This window comes from Vombatus ursinus, unplaced genomic scaffold (assembly GCF_900497805.2).
Source record: "Vombatus ursinus unplaced genomic scaffold, bare-nosed wombat genome assembly UNPS02006779.1, whole genome shotgun sequence".
In the NCBI taxonomy this organism is placed as follows: domain Eukaryota; kingdom Metazoa; phylum Chordata; class Mammalia; order Diprotodontia; family Vombatidae; genus Vombatus; species Vombatus ursinus.
The window spans coordinates 6796488-6819432 of NW_020946557.1; the positions used below are offsets into that span (position 1 = coordinate 6796488).

General features: G+C 36.9%; 1 protein-coding gene across 1 annotated transcript; it reads left to right on the forward strand.

Annotated features, from left to right (window-relative positions):
- Positions 1-640: 640 nt before the first annotated feature.
- Positions 641-22567, forward strand: RSPH4A (radial spoke head component 4A). The gene is made up of 7 exons (XM_027848654.1): positions 641-1362; positions 5200-5431; positions 12557-13279; positions 15404-15563; positions 17345-17462; positions 18390-18666; positions 22497-22567. Exons 1-6 carry the CDS (start codon positions 641-643, stop codon positions 18631-18633), a joined length of 2199 nt encoding a protein of 732 aa, XP_027704455.1. The 3' UTR covers positions 18634-18666; positions 22497-22567.
- The last annotated feature ends 378 nt before the right edge of the window (positions 22568-22945 follow it).

A 22945-nucleotide genomic window follows, 5' to 3' on the forward strand; every position in this document is an offset into this window, starting at 1 on the left:
TGAGAATTAATCTCTGTGGAGATGGGGATGCATTTAAGTAGCCATACTTTATTTATCGCGTTGTTAACTTTTCCACACCCTCTTTCCCCTCTTCCATCTATAACCAAACAGCTGTGCAGTCAATAAGGGGCAGTCAATAAATTTGGGGTCTGTTCAGCTGAAGTAGGGTGATGAAGCACAGCTGAAACTAATCACCTCCTGTCTAGACTCGAGCCTTTACAAGTGCAGGTAAATCCTTCATCTACATCCATCTCCCCAACAAAGAAAATATGGATGCACCAGTAATGTCCCCCAAAGGACAGAGCCCAGTCATCTTTCTTCTGGGCGGGACCTATTTGCTATTTAAGATACACAATTGGTTGATTTGTGAGAAGGGCAGGACCACGATCAAATCATTACTGCAGTTCCCCAAGCCACTCCCCACTCCCCCATCCCTTTACCAGTCTAAGCAAAACTACGCTATGTTTACCTTAGAGACGGCCCGCCCCTCCTCCTCTGAAGTTGCTATGGAAACGGGTCCCCAAGCCGCCGGAGTCCCTGGAGCAGATCTGCTGGCGCCCCTTGTCCTCGAGCCCCACGCGCACCCCTTCATATAAAGCCAGTACCCACAAATCCACATCTATCGTCTCTCGCAAAAGCCATGGAAGTCTTTGCCTCCCCCAAGCCCGAGGAATCCCATGAGGAAGATCAGCAGGAAAAGCAAGAGGAGGGGGGAGCCAGGGAAGGCGGGCAGCCTGGGGAAGTTGCTCCACCTTCTTCGTCCCAAGACCCTGAACCCGAGGTAGCTGATTCCCTTAAGGAGGAAAAGGAGTCGGCACCCGAGCCCCAGTCCAGGGATGGGACTCCACCTCAGAGCTCCGGATCTGGAGGGAGAGCCTCTGGAGCACCCCCAGCAGAACCAGACGCTGCAGTTAGCCCTGCCTCTTCAGAACTAAGTTCAGAAGGTCCTCCTCAGCTGAGGCCAGGTCCACAGGGCCTTACCTCACCTACCAAGACTGAACATGACAGTCATGCAATTTCAGTGGCTGGGGAGCCTCGTCCTAGCCATTCAGAACAAGTTCCTTATGAAAGAGAAGCAACTCTTCACTTTACTGGATCAGAGGAATCCTCCTCTTACCTTTCCCAACAACCCCAGTATCTTCCCCAGGACATGAATCAGAACATCAATCCACCAGAAGAACACACAAATGCAGACATTTTTCATCATGATGAATCCAACAGTAACTCTGATCTCTCTCAGCTAGAACTTGGGCTAACGCAAAAGGGTGCACCTGAACCTGCTGCACCTAGTAAGCTAGAGATTGCTGCCCAGAATGCTAAGGCATATCTGCTGAAGAAAAGTAGCAAATCGGGCCTAAATCTGTGAGTCTTAGATAAATAGATATTGACTGAGGAAAGAGGAATATAACTAAGTAATTGAGTGTGTGTGTATGAGTGTGTCTTCAGAAGAGTCCTATTAGTAAAGAAAGTGACAAAAGACTGGAAGCCCAGGATGTGTTAAATGGTTATCTGGCTAGTAGTTTGATGAAGCCTAGGCACATAGTAATAACATTTCTTTCCATAAATTAATGGTTCTCAGTTATGCCTATCAATCAACAAACATTTTGTTGAATGCCTGGTTGGTTTTCATGTGTAGTGAATTGAATCTGTTTACTTAAATATCAGAGACAGTAGTAGTAAAATAGCTCATTTTGTTTATATTTAAAGAATATTCTATATTTTCACAAAACCAAAAGTAGGGTAAAATAGTTAAAATATTACTTCTACTTAATTATTTAAAGCTAGAATTTGTTTAGGCTAGAGAGTTTACTTTTCTTATTAATTATCACTAGTTTTCCTTTTCCATAGATTTTGATAAAGAGTAAAAAACAAAACAAAACAAAACAAAACAATTCTCCTGGTCATAAAAGCCTTTATCTATTCCAGGAAACAAGAAAAAGACAAAATTGGAGACTGGCCAATGATGTAGAAGGGGCATCATTCACATTAAAAGCAAATTTAAGCATATCCTCAAATAAGCATCTTGATAAACATGAATAAAAATGATGCCAGTTTTTATATGCAAAAATTACCCCAAAAAAAGTGAGTACTACTTATACAATGCTGAGGATAGTATCCAACATATATAAATCTATGAAACATGAAAATCAATGGAATATAAACTCTTTGAAGTTAGAGTTTGTTTGATTTTTGTGTTTGAATCCCAGTGCCTAGTACAGTGTTTAGCACATACTGACTATTTAAGTAATTACAGATCAATGAAAACTCACCTTGCCTATTGGTGTCCCCCTGTATATGAGAATAATGTGCTCTTTACTCTTGATACCTATTCAAGATATGCAAACTCTTTTCTTGATTTCAAAAAGTTCATTAATATAAATATACCAGAGCATAATAGTAACCAGCATAAATAGGAAAGTAATTCATTAATAAGCAATATGGTCCTTACTATACTTTGCATAGAAGTATGTTAAGGAAGTGGATTTGTACAAAATAAAACATCTCTGCCTTAGAAAATTTGACAGTTCATTTGAGGAGAATTCATATGAAAAATATATACATATGTATATATGACACACACACATATATATATACATACATATGTGTGTGAAACATATATTTGGGGTGTGTGTGTGTGTGTGTATAGTCAGTAAGCATTTATTAAATACCTGTTATGTGCCAGGCATTTTCTAAGTACTAGAGATTCAAAGAAAGGCAAAAGTCAGTTGTTGCCATTGTAATGGGGCAGACAACATGCAAACAACTATGTAAAAACAAGCTGTATACAGAATAAATAGGAGATAATTAACAGAGGAAAGGCACTAAAATTGAGGGATAGGGAAGGGCTTCTTATAGAAGGTGGGATTTTAGCTGAGTCTTAAAAGAAGCAAGAGAAGCCACGAAGCAGAGATGAGGGAGGGCATTCCAGGCATGGGGGACAGTTAAGTGAAAATGCCTGGAACTGAGAGGTGGAGTGTCTTGTTTGAAGCACAGTGACATTGGATGGGAGTGGAAGGTGAAAAAAGACTAAAAAAGGGAGGGGAGGGGCTAGATTATGAAGGGCTTTGAATGCTAAAGAGAAGATATACAACATGTAAACATTCATAAATGTAAAGTATATTTTAAAAATATGTAATTTCAGGAAGGAGCACTCAAGAACAAGTCAAGGGAACAGGAAAGTTTTCACGTAGGAATTGACACCAGAGCTGAGCCTAAAAAGAAGCTAGGGCTTCTGAGAGGCTGAGATGAAAAGCAAGAGCATGCAAACAATGGGATGTACAAAGGCATTCAGGAAAGAAATAGAATATTACATCTAGGGAATTGATAGTACGGCAGTTTGGCTATAGAATATGTGAAAGAGAGTAATAGGTAATAACAATGGAGAGGTAGGTGGGAGCCAGACTGTGGAAGGCTTTAAATACCAAACAGAAGAATTCATATTTTATTCTAAAGCAATAGTCACTTTTGAGTAGAGGAGTAACATGGCCAGAGCTGTGCATTAAGAATATCACTTTGGCTGCTGTATGGAGGATGGATCAGAGTAGGGAGACATTAGATATAGAGAGACAAAATAAGAAGCTATTGCCATAATCCAAGCAATTATTGATGAGAACCTGAACCAGTCTACTTGGTTATGATTGCAAAGAAGGGGAAAAATGGCAAAGATATCGTGAAGGAAAAACAGCCAAGACCAGGCAAGTGAATGAGTACAAAAGATGAGAGAAATGAAAGATTGGATATGTATATTTGGAAGTCATCTGAATACAGATTATTATTGAACCTATGGGAATTAATGAGGTCACCAAGAAATAGAATGTAGAAAGAGAAGAGGATCTAGGACAGAACCTTGCTGATCACCCTTGGTTAAGAAGTTGGGCATGGATAAGGACCCAACAAAGGAAATGGAGGAGTGGTTAAACATGTAGGTCCTCTGATCAGAAGGAAGAGGATGACATTATATGAGAGGCTTGAGGAGAGAAGAAATAATTTAGAACAGGTTCTGTAGGGGAATGCAATAGCCATTCAAGAAGGAGTGAAAGGATTAATATGCAGCTAGGAGTGCCAAATTGAGATAAAATAACATAAAATTTTAATGGACTTAATTAGTATGGTTGTTTGACTTCTTCAGATGGTGAGCAGCAGCAGCCAGGTAATAGGGAAAGCAATAGTAGAGGTAAACCAAGGTTGGAAGTTGTCAAGATGTGAACAACAATAAGACAAGAGAGCAAGAGATTCAAGGATACAGTTGGCCTGGTGATCTGTTGGTAGGACCAAGAGATGTAAATCAGGGAAACACTCTGGAAAGAAGTGAATCTAAGCCATGTCGTGGAAGGCAATATTATATAGATATTATAAGGGGAATTACAAATAGCAAAGAGAGATTTAAAGGCAGAAAATTATCAAGTTGAATAGTGGTGATGGAGAACAGACTTTTTTGGCTAGATCAAAGGCTCTAAGATAATGTATAGTAGTTATGATATGGTATTAAAGAGAAGGCAGATAGTTCTGGACCTTACTGAGTGACATCTTTTTCAGATGATCCCAGGTCTAGGGTTAAATTTTCACATCTGCAGGTTAAGATACTCAATTTTGTCGGTCAACTTTGAGGTAATCATTCCTTGGAGAACTGATTCATACTAAAGAAGCTCTCAAGAAATTGTTATTAAAGTTATGAGTCTGAGGGACAGGAAGGATGGTGTTGCCCTCTACAGTAATAGGGAAGGTAGGAGGGGTGAGTTTTCAACATGTTGAGTTTTAAATGTCTGCTGGACATCCAGCTTGAGATGAATGGCATTTGGAGATGGGATGAGATTGGAGGTCAGAAGAGAGATTGGGGCAGGATAAGTAGATTTGAGAATCATCAGTATAGAGATGGTAATTAAATCCATGAGAGCTGATGAAATTGAAGCAGGATAAGTAGCTGATGAGAAAACCAAATGAAGTAGTAGAGAGGGAAAAGTGAAGAGGGCCCAGGACAGAACCCTGTGGCACTTATGTTAAGGTGCCTTCTCCCTCTGAAAGTGCAAGAGACTTTCTGAGGAGACAGAAGGTGTCATCAGTGTATAAGCAATTAATATCTCAGTAAGCCTGAAAGTTTTCAGGCTCCTTGAATGCCTAAGTCTTTGCACTTTCATCAGTTTTATTTGCTACACTTAGAAAGTCTAATGCCCTTTTCTGGAATTTTCTCTGTTTGGGTAGATACGATCATCTCTGTGAGATGCTGACTAGAATTTTAGATCAACGTCCTGAAAATGTTGTTGACATCATTGAAAATATCAGTCAAGATGTGAAAAAGGCTCATTTTAATAAGAAATTGGACACACTCCAAGATGAACATGAGGTACCTTTGGCATATGAACTAGCAGAGAAGCAAAAAACACTTTTTCTCCAAGGAAATTTAGAAGGTGATCAAGAACAGGAAGATGAAATAGTAAGTCACTATGGTCAATTTTTTTTAATTTAAAAATCATACCTTCTTATTTCATAGTTCTCTATGAACTATTTTTACCTTTGTCTTTGTCAAGTGTTCTTCAGGTAGCATTTTCCAACTTATCTCATCTAATCATTAATTAATTAATTAACCTAAACACTAATCATTCCTTTGCTTTGGATTTCCCATTGATGCAATTTTAGGAGTGCAGGGACCCCAAAATACCAAGGTTTGGGGCGGAGTTGTCTGGAAAGAATTCACAGACTCAAGTGGTCTTCCAGTCAAGTGGCAAAAAGTTTATTATAACACAAATAAAGGCAGGCAGAGCTCCTTTAGGGAATTCACAACCTAACAGGAGTGATGCTAAAGCTTATACAGAAAAAGATCAGTGAATGTGTGCCAAGAATGCTAAGTAGGTGCTGAACATACAGTTTCTGTACCTTGGGCTCAGGTGTCATTCATTATCTCGCATCACCTGGAGGGGTAGGGGGGGGACTTCTAAGGGGTCTGCATGTCTGTACATCTATGTCTGTAACAAGATAGCCTTGGGAGTTGACATCTATGACTTGACCTCTGGCTTGTATATAGTAACTGTGGGAATCAGTACATGGTACTTCAGCTGGTACAAGATAGTACTGTTCATACAAGGGAAATTCTACAGAAGTCAGCTTGTTCCTGTAGCAGGGAGAGATAGTTTGCCTCAGTGGGCCTACTCATGAGTTATTGCCAGAGATAGGGTCTTTGGCCTGGGGAAAGATAAGGGAGAGATAATGGGGTCCAAGCACAAGCACCCCATCACCATCAAATTTGTAAAGTTGTACGTTAGCATTTTAAATTTTCTAGAGTCTCCTTATATTCTTGCCTTATCTACTTAAATGCATTTTTAAAGTCTTTTGTGGCAGGGGAGAGAAGCAGCATGATATAGTAAATAAAGAGCTGGCCTTGAAGCTAGGAAACCCACTGACTGTGTGATCCTGGGCAAGTAATTTAACCTTTCAGTGCTCTATGGTACTGTAACTCTATAAGACTATAAGTTGGAAAGGAAGTACCAAATTATTAGTAGAGAGAGAGATTTCTTATCTAGGAGGTCCCTATATCAATGAAATCAGAAGTCCAGTTCCTATCCCTGTGGCAGGGACAATATTTTGGTCATTTTATGTAAAAATACATCAAACATATTACCTGCTACGGAGAGGTTGTTGTTTATCAGCCATTTCAATCTTGTCCAACTCTTCATGACCCCATTTGGGGTTTTCTTGGCAAAGATCCTGGTGTAGTTTGTATTTCCTTCTTTAGCTCATTTTACAGATGAGGAAATTGAGGCAAACAGTGTTAAGTGACTTGCCCAAGTGTCTGAGGCTGGATTTGAATTCAGGTCCTCTTGACTCCAGGCCCAGTGGCACTCTATTCACTGTGCTACCTAGCTGCCTTCTACAGAGAGGTAAAATAGTATAATGGAAGAAACCCAAATGTGATGGATTTGAGCCTAGGTTCTTCCACTTGCTAACTGTATAATCTTGTACAAGTCAGTCAATTACTCTCTAAACGTTTATTAAGCACCTAGTGTGGTGCTAGGTACTGTGCTAAACCAAGGGATACAAAAAAAGGCAATGGACCTTAGTTTCTTTATTTAGAAAATAGACATGATACTTATGCTACCTACTTATAGGGTTATTGAAGAAATCAAATAAGGGAATGAGACATTATGAAAGTACTTCATAAACTATAGAAGTGTTATGTAAATGTTATTATTTTAGTTAATGCTTAATAAATGTTTATTGCATGAACAAATGTAGAACAATTGAAAGTCTGTCTTTAAATGACTGCCTTTACTTGGGCTTCCTTTGAATCTTTACCCAGACTGGCCTGCTTATATTACTCTTTTTTTTTTCTTTTTTTTTTTTTACACAAGTTGTTAAGAGATGAGAATGTGAGATGATTCAGGAAGGGCTGACAAGAAAGTGGAAAAATGAGATCATTCCTGCATATGTTATAAGAATCTGTGAACGATTCTTCACAGATCAGAGTAAGCTAGTATGAGACATAAGGATAGTATACTCTAATTATCGAATACGTGATGTAGTAACTCAAATTTCTGATGTGCAAATTTCCAAATAGAATCCATTATTCTATTTCCTAGCTGCCTGTGTATGTAGTATGCACTTATTATTCTGTTTCCCAGATGCTTCGGTAGTAAGTGAGACTATTCGTAGATGCCATCTTGAGCCTATCTCTTTGTTTATAAATTTGTTAGTTTAAGCAGATGCTATCCTAGAAGAATAAAAATGTCATGTATGTTCCTGGCCCTGTGGCTAATTTTTATCTTTATTTAGATTAGGAATTTTTAACCAGGGGGTAAGAGGTCTACAAAATGCCAGGTGCCTGTGGATAGATTTCAGAGGGTCCATGAATTTGAATGGGGAAAAATATACATTTATTTTCTCTAACTTCTCATAAAAATGTATAATTTCCTTCAGTTATTTAAAAACATGATTCTGAGAAGAAGTTGGTTTATAGACTTCACCAGACTGACAGAGGAGTTCATGACACAAAAAAAGATCAAAAGCCCCTGAGTCAGATAATTCATAATTCTTCATACCCTTCTTTAATAACAATCCACCAAAATAGACTTACTTAATTTCTAATTAAACACTTTAATATTCTCATATGAAATGTACACTAAGATTTTTTTTAAAACCACATTTAAGTATCTGTAATTCTCTTTAGTTCTGCTATAAAATATCTTGAAGGATCGATGCCAAAGACTTGCTTTATAAATGAGGCAGCATATATTAGAATGTTCTTTTGGAGGGTTACAAAATAAATATCGTTGGAGGGCTCAAGATAAACTAATCTTATATATAATTCTCAGTAGTGAAGTTCTAGTTAGCATATTTGCACATAATATATATTTTAGTGGGAGAAAAGAAGACAGATTTGTGATTCCATTGGTACTAGGAACCCCTGTTTAACTCCCCTGTACCTTGTCTGTGGTTTATAGTTTGAGAAAACTGGATGGTATACTGAGAAGTTAAGCAATTTACCCAGGGTCCCATAGGTAATATTTATCAGAGAGAGGACCTTTATCCAGGTCTTCCTGACTACAAGGTTGGTTTTCTATCCATTGTGCTATGCTGCCTCTCATGTAACAACACAACTTTATGTTTATATTACATTAGAAATTACAAAGTACTTTCATATATTGTGTCATATTAAATCTTCATTACAATTCATTGTGATGGGCAATATTATTATCCTCATTATAAAGGTGAAGAAATTGAGATGAAGGTTGTTACTGAGTTAAGTTCGTATGACTAGTATATGGCAACACTAGAAATTGAATCAGTCCATTACTAAGTCTTTGGAGAAGATTCATTCTAGGGCTTCAACCTCCAATGTTCTTTCCATTAAACCATGTTATTGGGATGTTTATTTGTTGGTAATCTTCAAATCTAAATACTATTATTACTTCCTTTATCTCCTCTCTATACCTGTGTGTGTATGTATGTGTGTGTGTGTGAGTGTGTGTGTGTATGTATGTGAGTGTGTGTGTGTGTGTGTGTGTGTGTGTGCGTGTAGGGGGCATGAGCATTGGAGGGGCAAGGGAGCGTGTAAAGAGACAGGCTTGCTTGGAATAGAAAGAGTACAAAGCCTTATTAGGTGAAGTGGTATCAATTTTGGAGGACCTTGGATGCTAGACTTCATCTGATGATAATTTTCATTCCCTTATTCATTAATGACTTATAGAACGCCTTCTAGTGCTTTGATGGATACAAAAAAAAGGAATAACCATTAATGTAGTTGTAGATTTGGTAGTAGATGCATGACTGAATCCAAAGAGTAGTCATAGAATTATAGATTCTCAGAGGCCTAGTCCAACCAACACCTTAATGGGAATTATCATTACAATGGTCCCCAAAAGTGATAGTCTCTGCTTGAATACCTCCAGTGAGGAGGAACCCACTGCCTCCCAAGGCAGCCCATCCTACATTTAGATAGTTCTAATTGATAGGAAGCTTTTTGAAACACCAAGCCTAAATCTGCCCCTCCTCAACTTCCATAGATAGCACCCAGTTCTGCTCTCTGGAGCCAAACAAAACAAGCCTAATATCTCTTCCATATGACAGTTCTTGAAATACCAGAGGACAACTAGCCTACCCATTCACATGGACTATTTGTGCCCGACCTGTGGTAGATAGAGCCTTCTGAGCTCATGTTGTTCTGATTGGCCACAGTCAGATATACTGTAACTTGACTCTAATGTAGTGATGTTATTTTGGTCCTCTTCAGGAACAAAGGACAACAATTAATCAATCATTCTACTTAGCAGCCAAAGTGGGCTACTTGTTCTGTACGTACCCAGTTCAATCCTCCAGCTCTGTTCATTTTCATCAACTGTTTCAAGTGCCTGGAATGCACTCCCTCTTCTCTGTTCCTTAAGATCCCTAACTTTGTGAAAGGCTCAGAACAAACCTACTACATGAAGTGTGAAAAGTTACATCTTTGTGTAATTATACCCTTATGGAGTATAAAAAAATCATGCCTATAGGAATCCTTTCCTGATCCTCTCAGTTGTTAGAGCTCTTGACCCCTTCCTCCACACACTTATTTACTTTGTATGTATTTTATATTACTAGTTTGTGTACATATTGCCTCCCCCCAATGTAGAAAGTAAACTCCTTGTGGCTAAAAGTTGTTTTTCTTTTTGTCTTTGTGTGTCCAGTGAATAGCACACAACAGACACTTAATTTGTTCAGTCATGTCCGACTCTTCATGACTCCATTTGGGGTTTTCTTTCAAAGATATTGGAGTGGTTTGCCCTTTCCTTCTCTAGCTCACTTTACGGATGAGGAAACTGAGGCAAACAGGGTGAAGTGACTTGCCCAGGGTCACACAGCTATGAAGTGTCTGAGGCCAGATTTGAACTCAGGAAGGTGAGTCTTCCTGACTCCAGGCCTAGCATTCTATCCACTGTGCCACCTAGTTGCCCCTAGACATTTAATAAATGCTTCTTATATGAAATATGGCATAGTCCCAGTCTTTATCATCCTGGATGCTCTGGATGCTCATCAGCTTAACAGTGCCCTTCCTAAAATGGGGCACCTAGAACTTAGTATAATATTCTATATGCAAACAGATCAAGATAGAGTGCAGTGGAAACATCACATCCCTCATTCTGAACTTCAGGAATCTCTTAACATAACCTATTGTCATGTTAGCACTTTTGGCTACCATATTGGACGCTGTCATTTTGAAAGCTGGCACATTTTAAGTTTGCAGCCCATGAACAAAAACTCAGGACTTTTTCATATAAACTGTTGTGTCCCATATAATTCACTAGTACATTTTTATGGACCCAGAGGTAGGACATTATACTTATTAAATTTCATTTTCTTAGATTCATCCCATGATTCTAGCCTATTGAGATCTTTTTGCCCCCTGATTGTCATCCAATATTTTGGGTATTCATCCTGGCTACATGTAGCCTATAAATTGATATCATTTCCTAAGACTATGATAAAAATAAAGAACAGAACAGGGCCAAGGATAGATATTCCACTAGTGATCTCCCTCCAAGTTATAATCAAGCCTTTAATGATTACTCTTGGCATGAATCAAATCATTCAACTAGTTCTGCTTTCATAATTAATTGTATGTTCATTTAGTTCACATCTTTTCTACTAGTTAACATGGGAGATTTTCTTTTCTCTTTTTTTTGTTTTTTTTTTAAATTTCCTTCCTTCTCTTTCTTCCTTCTTTCTTCTATTTCTTTTTCTCTTTCTTGCTTCTCTGTCTCTCTCTCTGTCTCTGTCTGTCTCTCTGTCTCTGTCTCTCTGTTTCTCTCTCCTATGTCTCTCTATTTCCCCTAGGCTAGAAATGCAGGAGTCATAATTAGGGACCTGATCCAAATGCTGGTCAGTATGGAAGCTTTAACTTGTATCAAGTTTCCAACCTGAACCAGTTTGCCCCTTCTAAACATCCTGGTGACCTGACACTCCCAGGGACTCACCATATTGGTGTCAGACTTATTGAAGACACCTGATCAGCTTTAGCCTTGCTGCAACTCAGAACCCCCAACTTAAAAGTGATTCACCAGCTTCAGCCTTCCCTAGAAGCATGGATTATGACACAAGTGTATGGCACCATGCCCAGCCATGAGGGAGAGACTTTTTCAAATGCTTTCTTGAAATCTAGATGTGCTATGTCAATGATAGTCCTCTGAGTCTTGTCAAAAAAGGAAATGAACTTGGTCACAAGTTGATGGATTTTTCTGCCACACCCACTCACAAAGACTATTACTTGTATATAGAAGAGTTGTGATCTGTGTCCCTGCAAGGGAATACCTATAAGAAATGAAATCAGAAATCCTTGAAATATTAAAGTAAGTATAAGATGATAGGATAAAAGCCTCCTATGTTAGTAATAAAAGAGAATGTAAAATAAATAAGTGATAAAGATGTTATTGAGCTAGGGACTCATCCCTACAGGATGATATCGAATTAAGAATTGAGAAGATAAACTGGCTGAGAGGTTGGTGGAACAGCACTGTGGGTGTCAGCAGTAACATGAACAAAAGTGTTGTGATTGGAATTAGTAAAGCATTCAAGGGAATGCAGGTGAAGAAAGGAATGTAAATAGATTCTCTTGTATTCAGTGGTGTGCAGGAGCTAGTTCTATTGGCCTGTGAGAGATGATAAATTTTCAGTGTGAGTATATTACCCTGGAAATCGACAATTGCTATAAATCAGGGCTTGATTTATAGTTTTGTTGATTGTCTAGACTTAAGAAAGTGTTAATAATACTGACTAAATTGAAAAATACACGTGCATATATTTTCCCCCTAAAGAGCCTTGCTAAACATTTATCAGCATACTCCTGTATTGCTTGATAAACATTGCTTGAGTTCATCAGAAATGCAGTAAAAGACTCAAGGAGTGAAGCTATTACCAGACTGGAGGACTGGTGCCTGTATGATAATAATAATGATAATAATTAATAGTAATAATAATAACTGACATTCACATAACACTTTAAGGTTTGCAAAATGCTTTACAACCATTATCCCATTTAAGTTTTTCAACACCCCTGCTTGTATCTGACATTCTAATGTATTTCTCTCTTAAGGCAGAAACCCCTCTTCCAAATATAATGGAATCAGCTTTCTATTTTGAGCAAGCCGGAGTTGGTTTAAGTACAGATGAAACCTACCGCATTTTTCTTGCCCTCAAACAGCTCACTGACACACAACCAATACACACATGCCGCTTCTGGGGGAAAATCTTGGGTCTAGAGATGAATTACATTGTGGCTGAAGTGGAATTCCGTGAAGGGGAAGATGAAGAGGAGATAGAAGAGGAAGATAACATTGAAGAAAGTGAGGCAGATGAAGATGAGGAAGATGAATTACCTAAGTCTTCTTACAAGGGCCCACAAGTGATACCAAAAGAAGACAACAGAACAGGTGCCAACAAATACACCTACTTTGTGTGCAATGAGCCAGGAAGGCCTTGGGTAAGCTTACCGTCAGTGACACCAGCACAAATTGTTATTGCAAGGAAAATCAAGAAATATTTCACTGGACGATTAGATGCTCCTATCAGGAGTTATCCCCCCTTTCCAGGAAATGAGAGTAATTACTTGCGGGCGCAAATCGCTCGAATTTCAGCAGGAACTCACATTAGCCCTCTAGGTTTCTATCATTTTGGAGAAGAAGGTGAAGAGGAGGAAGAGGTAGAAGGTGGACAGGATAATTATGAGAAGAATCCTGATTTTGAAGGCATCCGAGTCACTGAGCTAGTAGAATCCCTGTCCAACTGGGTTCACCATGTGCAACATATTCTACCTCAGGTATGCTCCTGGAAGTTCTCAATCTATCAATCAATCATTATTTATTTAATTTCTACTGTGTGGGAGACAAGTATAAGACAATAGTCCCTTAAGGAGTTTATAGTTTAGCAAAAGAGCTTTATAAAGGAACAAAAATATCAACTAAAAATACAAGTCAGAATACCAAATAAATGTCATCGATTAGAGACTTTCAAACTGTAGGAAGGAGGGAAATAAGCATTTGTTAATAACTGCTATGTTCCAAGCATTGTACCAAGTGGTTTATAAATATTATCTCAGGGGCAGCTAGGTGGCGCCGTGGATACAGCACCAGCCCTGAAGTCAGGAGGACCTGAGTTCAAATGTGGCCTCTTACTAGTTGTGTGACCCTGGACAAGTCACTTAACCCCAAATGACTATAAATAAATATTATTTCATTTGATTTTTCCCTTCTTGAGAGAGATACTATTATTATCCCCATTTTAAAGTTGGGGAAACTAAGGCAGATAGAAGTTACTTGCCCAGGGTCACACAGCTAGCAGGCCTGAGGCCAAATTTGAATTCAATTCTTCTCGATCCCAGGGATAGGATAGGGATCCATTGTGCCACCTAACTGCCTCAAGTGTGCCACTTACTAGTAGTGTTCTGTGAACTACTTCAAATAAAGTAGTATTTAGGTGAGTTTGGGAAATTATCTATTTTTTTCACATTTTAATTTTATGGAAGCATATTATTTTTAGGTTCTTGTTCCTTTTCTTTAAATCACATTCCTATTTCACCATAGTGGTACACTTATTACCAAGTATATTCAAAAACTATGTCAGAGAACATATAATTATTGCCACTCATTTGTCGAAGGCATACTACAATTATTTTAGCATAACTCACAGAAGGAAAAACATGAAAAAGATAATGAATTACATAAAAGAAAAGTGAGAAACTATAGCTTTCACTATAGCTATCCCCATCTCATCCCATCTTTTCTCATCTCTTCTCATTTATTTTCTTTTTTTTTTCCTCTTCTTTTCTTTCTTCTCTCTGCTCCCACTTCCTTCTCTCTTCCCTCTTTTTAATTTTGTCAGGATAGGGAATTCCACTTGAAGAAATTAACATCAAATAAAGATTGACACCTGTTCTACACCACATTTTTTGGAGCGTTCACTGCAATGCTAAGATTTTAAATAACTTATCTAGAGTCACTTAGCCAGTAGGTACCAAAAGCAGAATATACCTTTGACACATTACAAATATTATTGTCTTAATATTTACTCATTTATTCTTCTTATTATATTATTTATTTTTTTATTTTTAGGCAATTGGGGTTAAGTGACTTGCCCAGGGTCACACAGCTAGTAAGTGTCAAGTGTTTGGTCTGAGGCTGGATTTGAACTCACGTCCTCCTGACTTCAGGGCCAGTGCTCTATCCACTGCACCGCCCCCTATTATATTATTTCTAATGACCTCTTCATGTGCATCATTGATGATAAAATGGTTAAAAATACGGGGTATCCCAAAAGTCATATGTCGTACATATGTAAAATATGTAATACATATGTAAAATAAATATGCCATACATATGTAAATATGTAATACATATGTACACATATACATAGAGCATTAATAACTTAAAACTGCACTAAGATTTTTGGGATAACATACACATAGAAACACACACTCACACACACACAAACATTCCTTGCTTCAGGAGGTTTGAAAATCACTGTAAAACAATAATAGAAACAATAGTTACAATCTACTTTTGTTTGAGTTAACTGTATAGTTGAATAAAATTCCTCTTCAAAGTATGATTTTTACTAAAATTATCATAATTTAATTAGGCCCATTTTAACATAAGTTGGTGGTGCTGTGGAAATAATACCGGGCTTCCCATCGAAGAACCTGACTTTGAGCTCTAGCTTCAGCTCTTACTAGTGATGTGATGAGCAGCAAGTCACAGCTCTTTGAGTCTCCAGTTTCCTTATCTGAAAAATGGGAATAATAATTCTTGCACTATTTGCCTCCCAGAATTACTATTAGAAAATGATGAACTCTAAAATTTATCATAATCGTTGTGAATTATTATTATCACAGAACTGCTATCATAGGTTGAAGATTCTTATTAGCCTTCTAACTTTTGTTCCATAGGGCCGGTGTAACTGGTTTAACCCCATACAAAAAAGTGAAGTAGGGGAAGAGGAAGAGGACGAAGTAGAAGAGGAAGAAGTAGAAGAAAAAAGAGAGGAGCCAGATAACATTGAACCAGAAATGGGGCCACCTCTTTTGACTCCAATCTCTGAAGATTTAGGTATTTTTATACACACATGGATTCATAATTACAAAAATACTATAAAATATCTAGAATACACATATATGATACATGCATGTGTGTATACACATACAGAGAGATATTAGCCTTTGAAAAGTGATGTGCCAGAGTTCTCACCTCTTTTTTGTCATAGCTTGAAGTGGAGTGGAAAGAGTACTGGATTTAGAGTTAGGTAATCTGGATGTGAAACCCCTCTTTGCCACTCATTAACTATATAACCTTAGACAAGTTATTTAGCTTCTCTCGGATTCAGTTTCTTCACCTGAAAAATGAATGGTAATTGCACCGCCTACCTCACAGCGTAGTTGCATGGCTTAAATGAAATAATGGGTGTAAAGTATTTTAAAGTAACCATAAGGCACTATATAAATTTTTAGTTATTATTATTATTTTCTTCTGAGGTACCTGGGCTGCATTGGGAGTTTGGAATGCAGCAAAGCTTTGTTGACTGATGACTGGTTAGAATCATGAAAAAATTTTATTAGATGTGGTTCTCACAAATGTCTCACATTGATGAGAACTGGCCCATGTGGCACCTTTGGTATGCATGGTATAGGTTGTCAACTCAATAAAGTACAGAATACATTTGTATATTTTTATATAGTATTGCCTCAGTTCAGACCCTCAAAACCTCTTTCCTGTGCTATTGCAACAGCCTCCTAATTGGCTTTCTTGCCTTGAGCTTCTCTTCTCACTAGTACATCGTCTACACTGGTGCCAATTTTCTGCTCAGTAAATTCCCATGGTTCCTTATTACCTCTAAGATCAATTATGAACTCCTCTGTTTGGCATCTAACTCTTCATAACTGGGCTGCAACCTACTTTTCAAGGCTTGTTATATGCTACTCCTTTTCACATGTGCCATGGTCCAGGCAAATTGGCCTTCTTGCTGTTCCATATACACCATTATCCCATTTTCTATCTCTATGCCTTTGTAAAGTCCTTCATGTCTATAATGGCACTCCTTCTTCACCTCTTCCTTTAGAATTCAAACTTGTCTTCAAATGTCAATTCAAATGACACCTCCTACACGAAGCCTCTCCTAACCCCTCCTTGGCTGTTAGTGCCACCCTCCTCCCTACCCACCCCCACCCTCAAATCTTATATTTACACACTCTCTCTCTCTCTCTCTATATATATATGTATATATATACATATATATGTGTATGTATATATGTATATTAAATAGGCACTTAATAAATGCTTGTTGGTTGATTCATAATACTGACTTTTAGATTTCTAACACATTTCCCATCATTTTTATATTTATTCTTCTTTTGTTTTTGTTTACCACTTAATGTAGATTTGGAGTCAGTAGCCTTTGCTTTCATTTATAGGACTTGACCTTTTATTTAATAGCTTTGGACCTTAAGCGATTGTTCTCCTGCTTCTGTCTCATCTTCTTGACTCATGTATTTTAGCAGATTTGTAGAAAATGAGATGTTATATCTATCCATAATGCACATCCTACATGTGCCTAAGAGGTAAAAACATTATTTGGTGAGAGCCAGGACTATGATTTCTTAGGTATAGAAAATTAGTTATATGGAAACTCCCTCCAACAATGGCATTAGCAAATTGTCTGTAACTTATGGTCTTAGATGGGTACCTGCAGAACCAAGAGCATAAGTAATTTGCCTATAATTCACTTAGCTAATATGTGTCAGAGATAAAACTGATTTGATTTTCTTCTCTTTCCACTACCCAGTTTTGGCTTTCAAAAGTAAAAATTATCTATCTTATCTATCTTTGGTTCATAGAAATTCAGAACACACCTCCTTGGACAGCCCAGTTATCTTCAAATTTGATTCCTCAATATGCTATTGCATTCCTTCGATCTAACCTTTGGCTTGGAGCATATGTCTTTTCTGATGGCAAGTAAGTACTGACAGCTATACAGTCATTACAAGATACCCCTTAATAATTTACAAAGATTTCACACAATAACCAGACCCTAAGGAAAACAAAGCAGATAATTTAGGAAATTATCAGAATAATTCAATCACCTTTCTTTGTCACAGTCATCCTCTGAATGTATTGAGACCAAAGATTCTCCACCTTGTCAAATTCTCTTGTTAATTGCTTCTGTAATTCACTTTATTTTTCTAGTGAAGGAAAATCTAAACAGTACTTAAATCATTTTACATTTAGGGGTATTTGCTTTTTTCATTGGCATGGGATGAGAGATCTATAATGGGTAAGGGAAGGCTCTGCTAATTTATTTAAATTGTGGTTAAGATATAAATGAAGGGAATTATGATCAAAAGGAGAGTAAATGTCTTTTTCCCTACTTAGAACATATACCTTTACTACTCTTTCCTAATGATTTTACCAACACACAGTCAAGACTTTGAGAAGACTAATGGAATCTTTCAGGTTAGCTATGAGAGTATTTAGCTAAATGATCTCTTTATACAACATTTAAAAGACACAAAAATGTAAATGACAAATTGTATTTTGTGAACCAAGGAATTCCTAGGAAAATTAAGACTAGATATTAAAGATATTGAAACAGATCTTTAACATCTAGTTCTAATTTTCCTGGGATTTCCTTGGTTCCTTTGTTCATGTTTCAGACACAATTATTACTAATATTGATAGCCATCAGCTTTAGTACTTATGGTAAGGAAGTTTCCTCTGATAGGATAGATCCTGAGGGATATTTCACCTCTACTACTTCTAACTGAAGTTTTGTTTAGGGCTAGAGAAATGTAAAGCTCTCCAATGTTTGTTCACTGTTATAACCCATTCAGGTTTTACTTTTCTTTCTAAAAACTTATATGGTAATCATCCTTTTGTTTACAGAAAGTTTGAGAATCTTTACATAGGTTGGGGTCATAAATACAGTCCAGACAATTATACACCTCCACTTCCACCACTTGTTCAACCAGAGTACCCCAGGGGGATAGATATCATGGAGATAGATGACCCCACTGTGGATGAGGAGCAGGCTTTCCAGGTTGCCCAAGAGAAAGCTTTATTTGAATCTGAAAAAATTGAAGAGACTGAAGAAGAAGAAGATGATGATGATGAAGATGAAGATGACTAATAAGAATGGAAAAACGAACTCAGTACCTCAAGTGTGAGTAATAATAGCAACTAATCATGTTCAGGAATGTAATTCCTTGAAGATATGAAATTTGATGTTTCTTATACGAAGCTCTTATATGGTTCCAGACAGGTATTTTTAAATGGCAGGATAAAAGTAGTGACACTGATACTTTATATCACTATAAAAAATGCCTACAAATTAGTAAGGGCAGTATGGAATAGGAAATTAGGAAAATCTTAGCTTGACCACTAACTGACTGTGTGATCTTGGGCAAGTTACTTAGCCTCTCTGTGCTTCCCTGCCGCCCAACTTCCGCCATCTATAAGTGCTAAGTAATTCTAAAATTTTATGATCCTAAATTCAATTATGCTTTAGAAAATGGTCAATTTAGAGGTCAATTTGACTTAGGCCATATTTTGTTTTGAGAAAAATTATTTTAAAATCCCAAATTTTGATATTTTTATCCCAAGACATACATTCCTTTACTACGTGAGAAAGAGAATGAAAAAAAAAATGGAAAACTTTAAATTCTTCAGGGGAAAAGTATTATATAGATTACAGGTTCCCAACCTACAGTCCACAGACTATAGATTTCAGGAGCCTTTAAACTTGCATAAGGAAAAAATAATGTCATCATTATTTTTATTAAGTTTTAACTAAAATGTAGCATTTCCTTCAATTATTTAAAACCATTATTCTGAGAATGGGTCCCTAGGCACCAAACTGCCAAAAGGGTCTATGATACAAGAACATTATTAAGTCCTGATGTAGATCCAGAAACACAAATACTATTGCTATATAATTAAGAATTGAAACAAAATCTCATTCTATAAAAAAGCAGAATAAGCCAAGAAGAGCCAGGTTCTAATTCTGCTGATGACACGTACTGGTTGTGTGACCTCTGGGCAAATCACCTAAAAATCTCAACACTCAAGACAACTCAAAGATTTTAAGTTGCCTAGAAGGTGTTGACCTGCATTGGGCGAGAGGGGTTCCTCATCCAGAATCTCTCATTCCAATGTAATCACAGGTGCAGTCTCTACCTATATCCTTATTGAACCTCATTGCCCTTGTAATCATTGTCAACTTACAAGTGGGAGATAAATTTCCCTGGGAACATATTTCAGGTCTCCCAGTGTCAGTGGCTCTGATCTACCTGTCTTGTACCCTGCTATTTTAATAATGATGCCGATGTCTCCTAGTAAAGTATTGTTGCTGTTCAGTTGTGTCCAACTCTTTGTGACCCCATTTGGAGTTTCCTTGGCAGAGATACTGTAGTGGTTTGCCATTTCTTCCAGCTTAGTAAAGTAGTTGATTGACAATCATATTGGTATACTAATCCATTTTACAAACTGTGGAAGAGATTCCAAACATCTGAAGACAAACATACTAACAGATTGCCACCAAAGAAGCCTCTATGATTTAGAGAACTGTTATGACAAGTTCTGCTTGGGACAACAGCTGTGACAAGCAGCTAATTTGGCCCCAGCCATGTGACATGTTTCAGTTGTATCTATTAGAACAGCATATGGCTGTTATGAGGAAATTAGGTTTAAAAATACTCAATTATGGTCTTTTAAACTTTTTGAAAGGATTAAGCATTTACTGGTCAGCGGCTTTACTGCTCAATAAACACATTTTTCAATCAATCAGTTAGCATTAATTAAGTGCTTAGAATGTGCCAGGTGCTGTGCTAAATGTTGAGATATGAACAAAGGCAAAAAATAGTCCCTGCCCTCAAGGAGTTTATATGGGAGAGTTAATGGGGAAAACAACATGTTAATAAATGGGTACATACAGAGTAGAAGGAAAGTACCCTTAAAAAGGAAGGCAGTTAACATAAATTTTTATAAATTTAACTGCGCTGAGAAAAAGCCTTTCATTTAGATAGTGCTTTACAGTTTATAAAACATTTCTACAAATATTATTAAATTGCATTCTCATAGCAAGGAAGAACAGATATTATCCCCTTTTTACACATGAGAAAATACACTTAGAAAAATTCAGTGATCGGGGCAGCTAGGTGGCGCAGTGGATAGAGCACTGACCCTGAAGTCAGGAGGACCTGAGTTCAAATCCGACCTCAGACCAAGCACTTGACACTTACTAGCTGTGTGACCTTGGGCAAGTCACTTAACCCCAACTGCCTAAGCAAAAAAAAAAAAAAGAAAGAAAAAGAAAAATTCAGTGACTTGCCCCACATCCTATATCTTGAGTAAATGGTGTAATATAGGAAGGAAATAGTGGAAGTGGGGCTCAAACCAAGGTCTTGATTTCAGGTCCACTGCCCTTTATCTACTTTGAGCTTTGGCTTATGATTCTTTAATCTACTATAAATGTTCCAGCAAATATTTAAACTCTATTACCTGATAATTGTTTTGATTATAAAATATGTTCAGGTAAAGTGGAACCCATAAACGTAACTATCAGCCCCAGATAAGATATTCTGATGCTACCATGATTAAAATAGTCAATTTTGGATAAACTTTTGCAACTGTAAAAACAAAAACCAAGAAAATGTGACGAATCATAAACCAAATTCAATTTTTAAAAATGGAACTAAATTTTGTTTTGAAAAATGCCTGAATGAAACAGCTCCAATGGAAACTAAACTTCAATTTTCTAAACCTTTTGAACCAGGATATCAGAAGGTTGTTCAAACTATATCCATATTTCATTGTTTGAATTGCTGGTATAAAAACTAGTATATGTCAATCTTCCAATTATTCCTCATCTATTGAAAAATAATTTAATAAAATATCAAATCAACAAAATTGAATCAGTATGAAAAATCAAAAATCAGTCTGTATCCCAAAAAGATGAAAAAAAAAAGGTAAAGGACCTATTTGTACAAAAGTATTTATAAGCAGCTCTTTTTATGGTGGCAAAGAACTGGAAATTGAGGGGATGCCCATCAAGTGGAGAATAGCTAAACAAGTTGTGGTATATGATAGTAATGGAATACTATTATGCTACAAAGAAATGATAAGCAGGCTAATGTCAGAAAAACCTGGAAAGCCCTTCACGAGCTGATGCAAAGTGAAATGAGAAGAACCAGAAGAACATTGTACACAGTAACAGTAATATTGTATGATAATCAACTGTGAATGACCTATTTTCAGCAACAAAGGACTAATGATGAAAAAATTTTTATCCATATCTAGAGAAAGAATTGATGGAGTCTAAATGCAGATCAAAGCATACCATTTTTCAGTTTTTTTTTCATGTTTTTTTTTGTTTTGGTCTGTCTCTTCTTTAAAACATGACTAATATTAAAATGTTTTACATGATTGCACGCATAGAACCTATTTCAATTTGTTTACCATCTTAGGGAGGGGGGAGGTGAAGGAGAAAATTTGGAACTCAAAATTTAAAAAATCTGAATGTTAAAAATTGTCTTTAAATGTAATTGAAAAAACATTATTTTAAAAAATGTGTTCAGTTTGAGCAAAAGCTTTTCAATTTCATGTAATCAAAATTATTGATTACAATATTTTTTGATTTATATTTATTGATTACAATACAAAAATATTTGTAACTGTTTTTATCCTTTATTTAAGAACTCATTCCTTATCCATAAACATGAAAGGTATGCGATCTGTTTCTCTTCTTATAATTTTTTTAAAAGTATTATCATTAATATTCAGGTCATGTATTCATTTTTAACTTAATGTGGAAAAGTGGAAAATGTTGGTCTAAGTCTAATTTTTGCCAGACTGCTTTCCTATTTTCCAAGTAGTTCTTACCAAATAAAAAGTTCTTTTGTATGTAATTTATGATTTGGTTTTACTGAACACTGGATTGTCATTTGATTTTTCCTTTTCTAGTGTGATGTTGATCTACTTTTCTATTTATTTTAGCTGTACCAAATGGTTTCGATTATTGCTGCTTTATAATAGCTAAGTGGTGACTCTCCAGGCCTGAAGTTAGGAAGACTCATCTTCCTGAGTTCAAATCTGGCCTCAGGTACTTCCTGGGCAAGTTACTTAATCCTGTTTGCCTCAGTTTCCTCATTTGTAAAATGAGCTGGAGAAGGAAATGGCAAACCATTGCAGTATCTTTGCCAAGAAAACCCCAAATGGGGTCATGAAGAATCAGACACAACTGATATGACTGAACCACAACAAAACAGTGGATAAAGCGCTGTGCCTGGTGTCAGGAAGACATGAATTCAAAGACATCTTCAGACACTTGTTATATTGAAAAATAACTAATTTCTAATTTGTGGGTACAATTAAGACATTCTTTTTCCTATAACAATAAAATGGGAATTTTTATGAATATGAAGCAGGAAAACAAAACCTCTTTC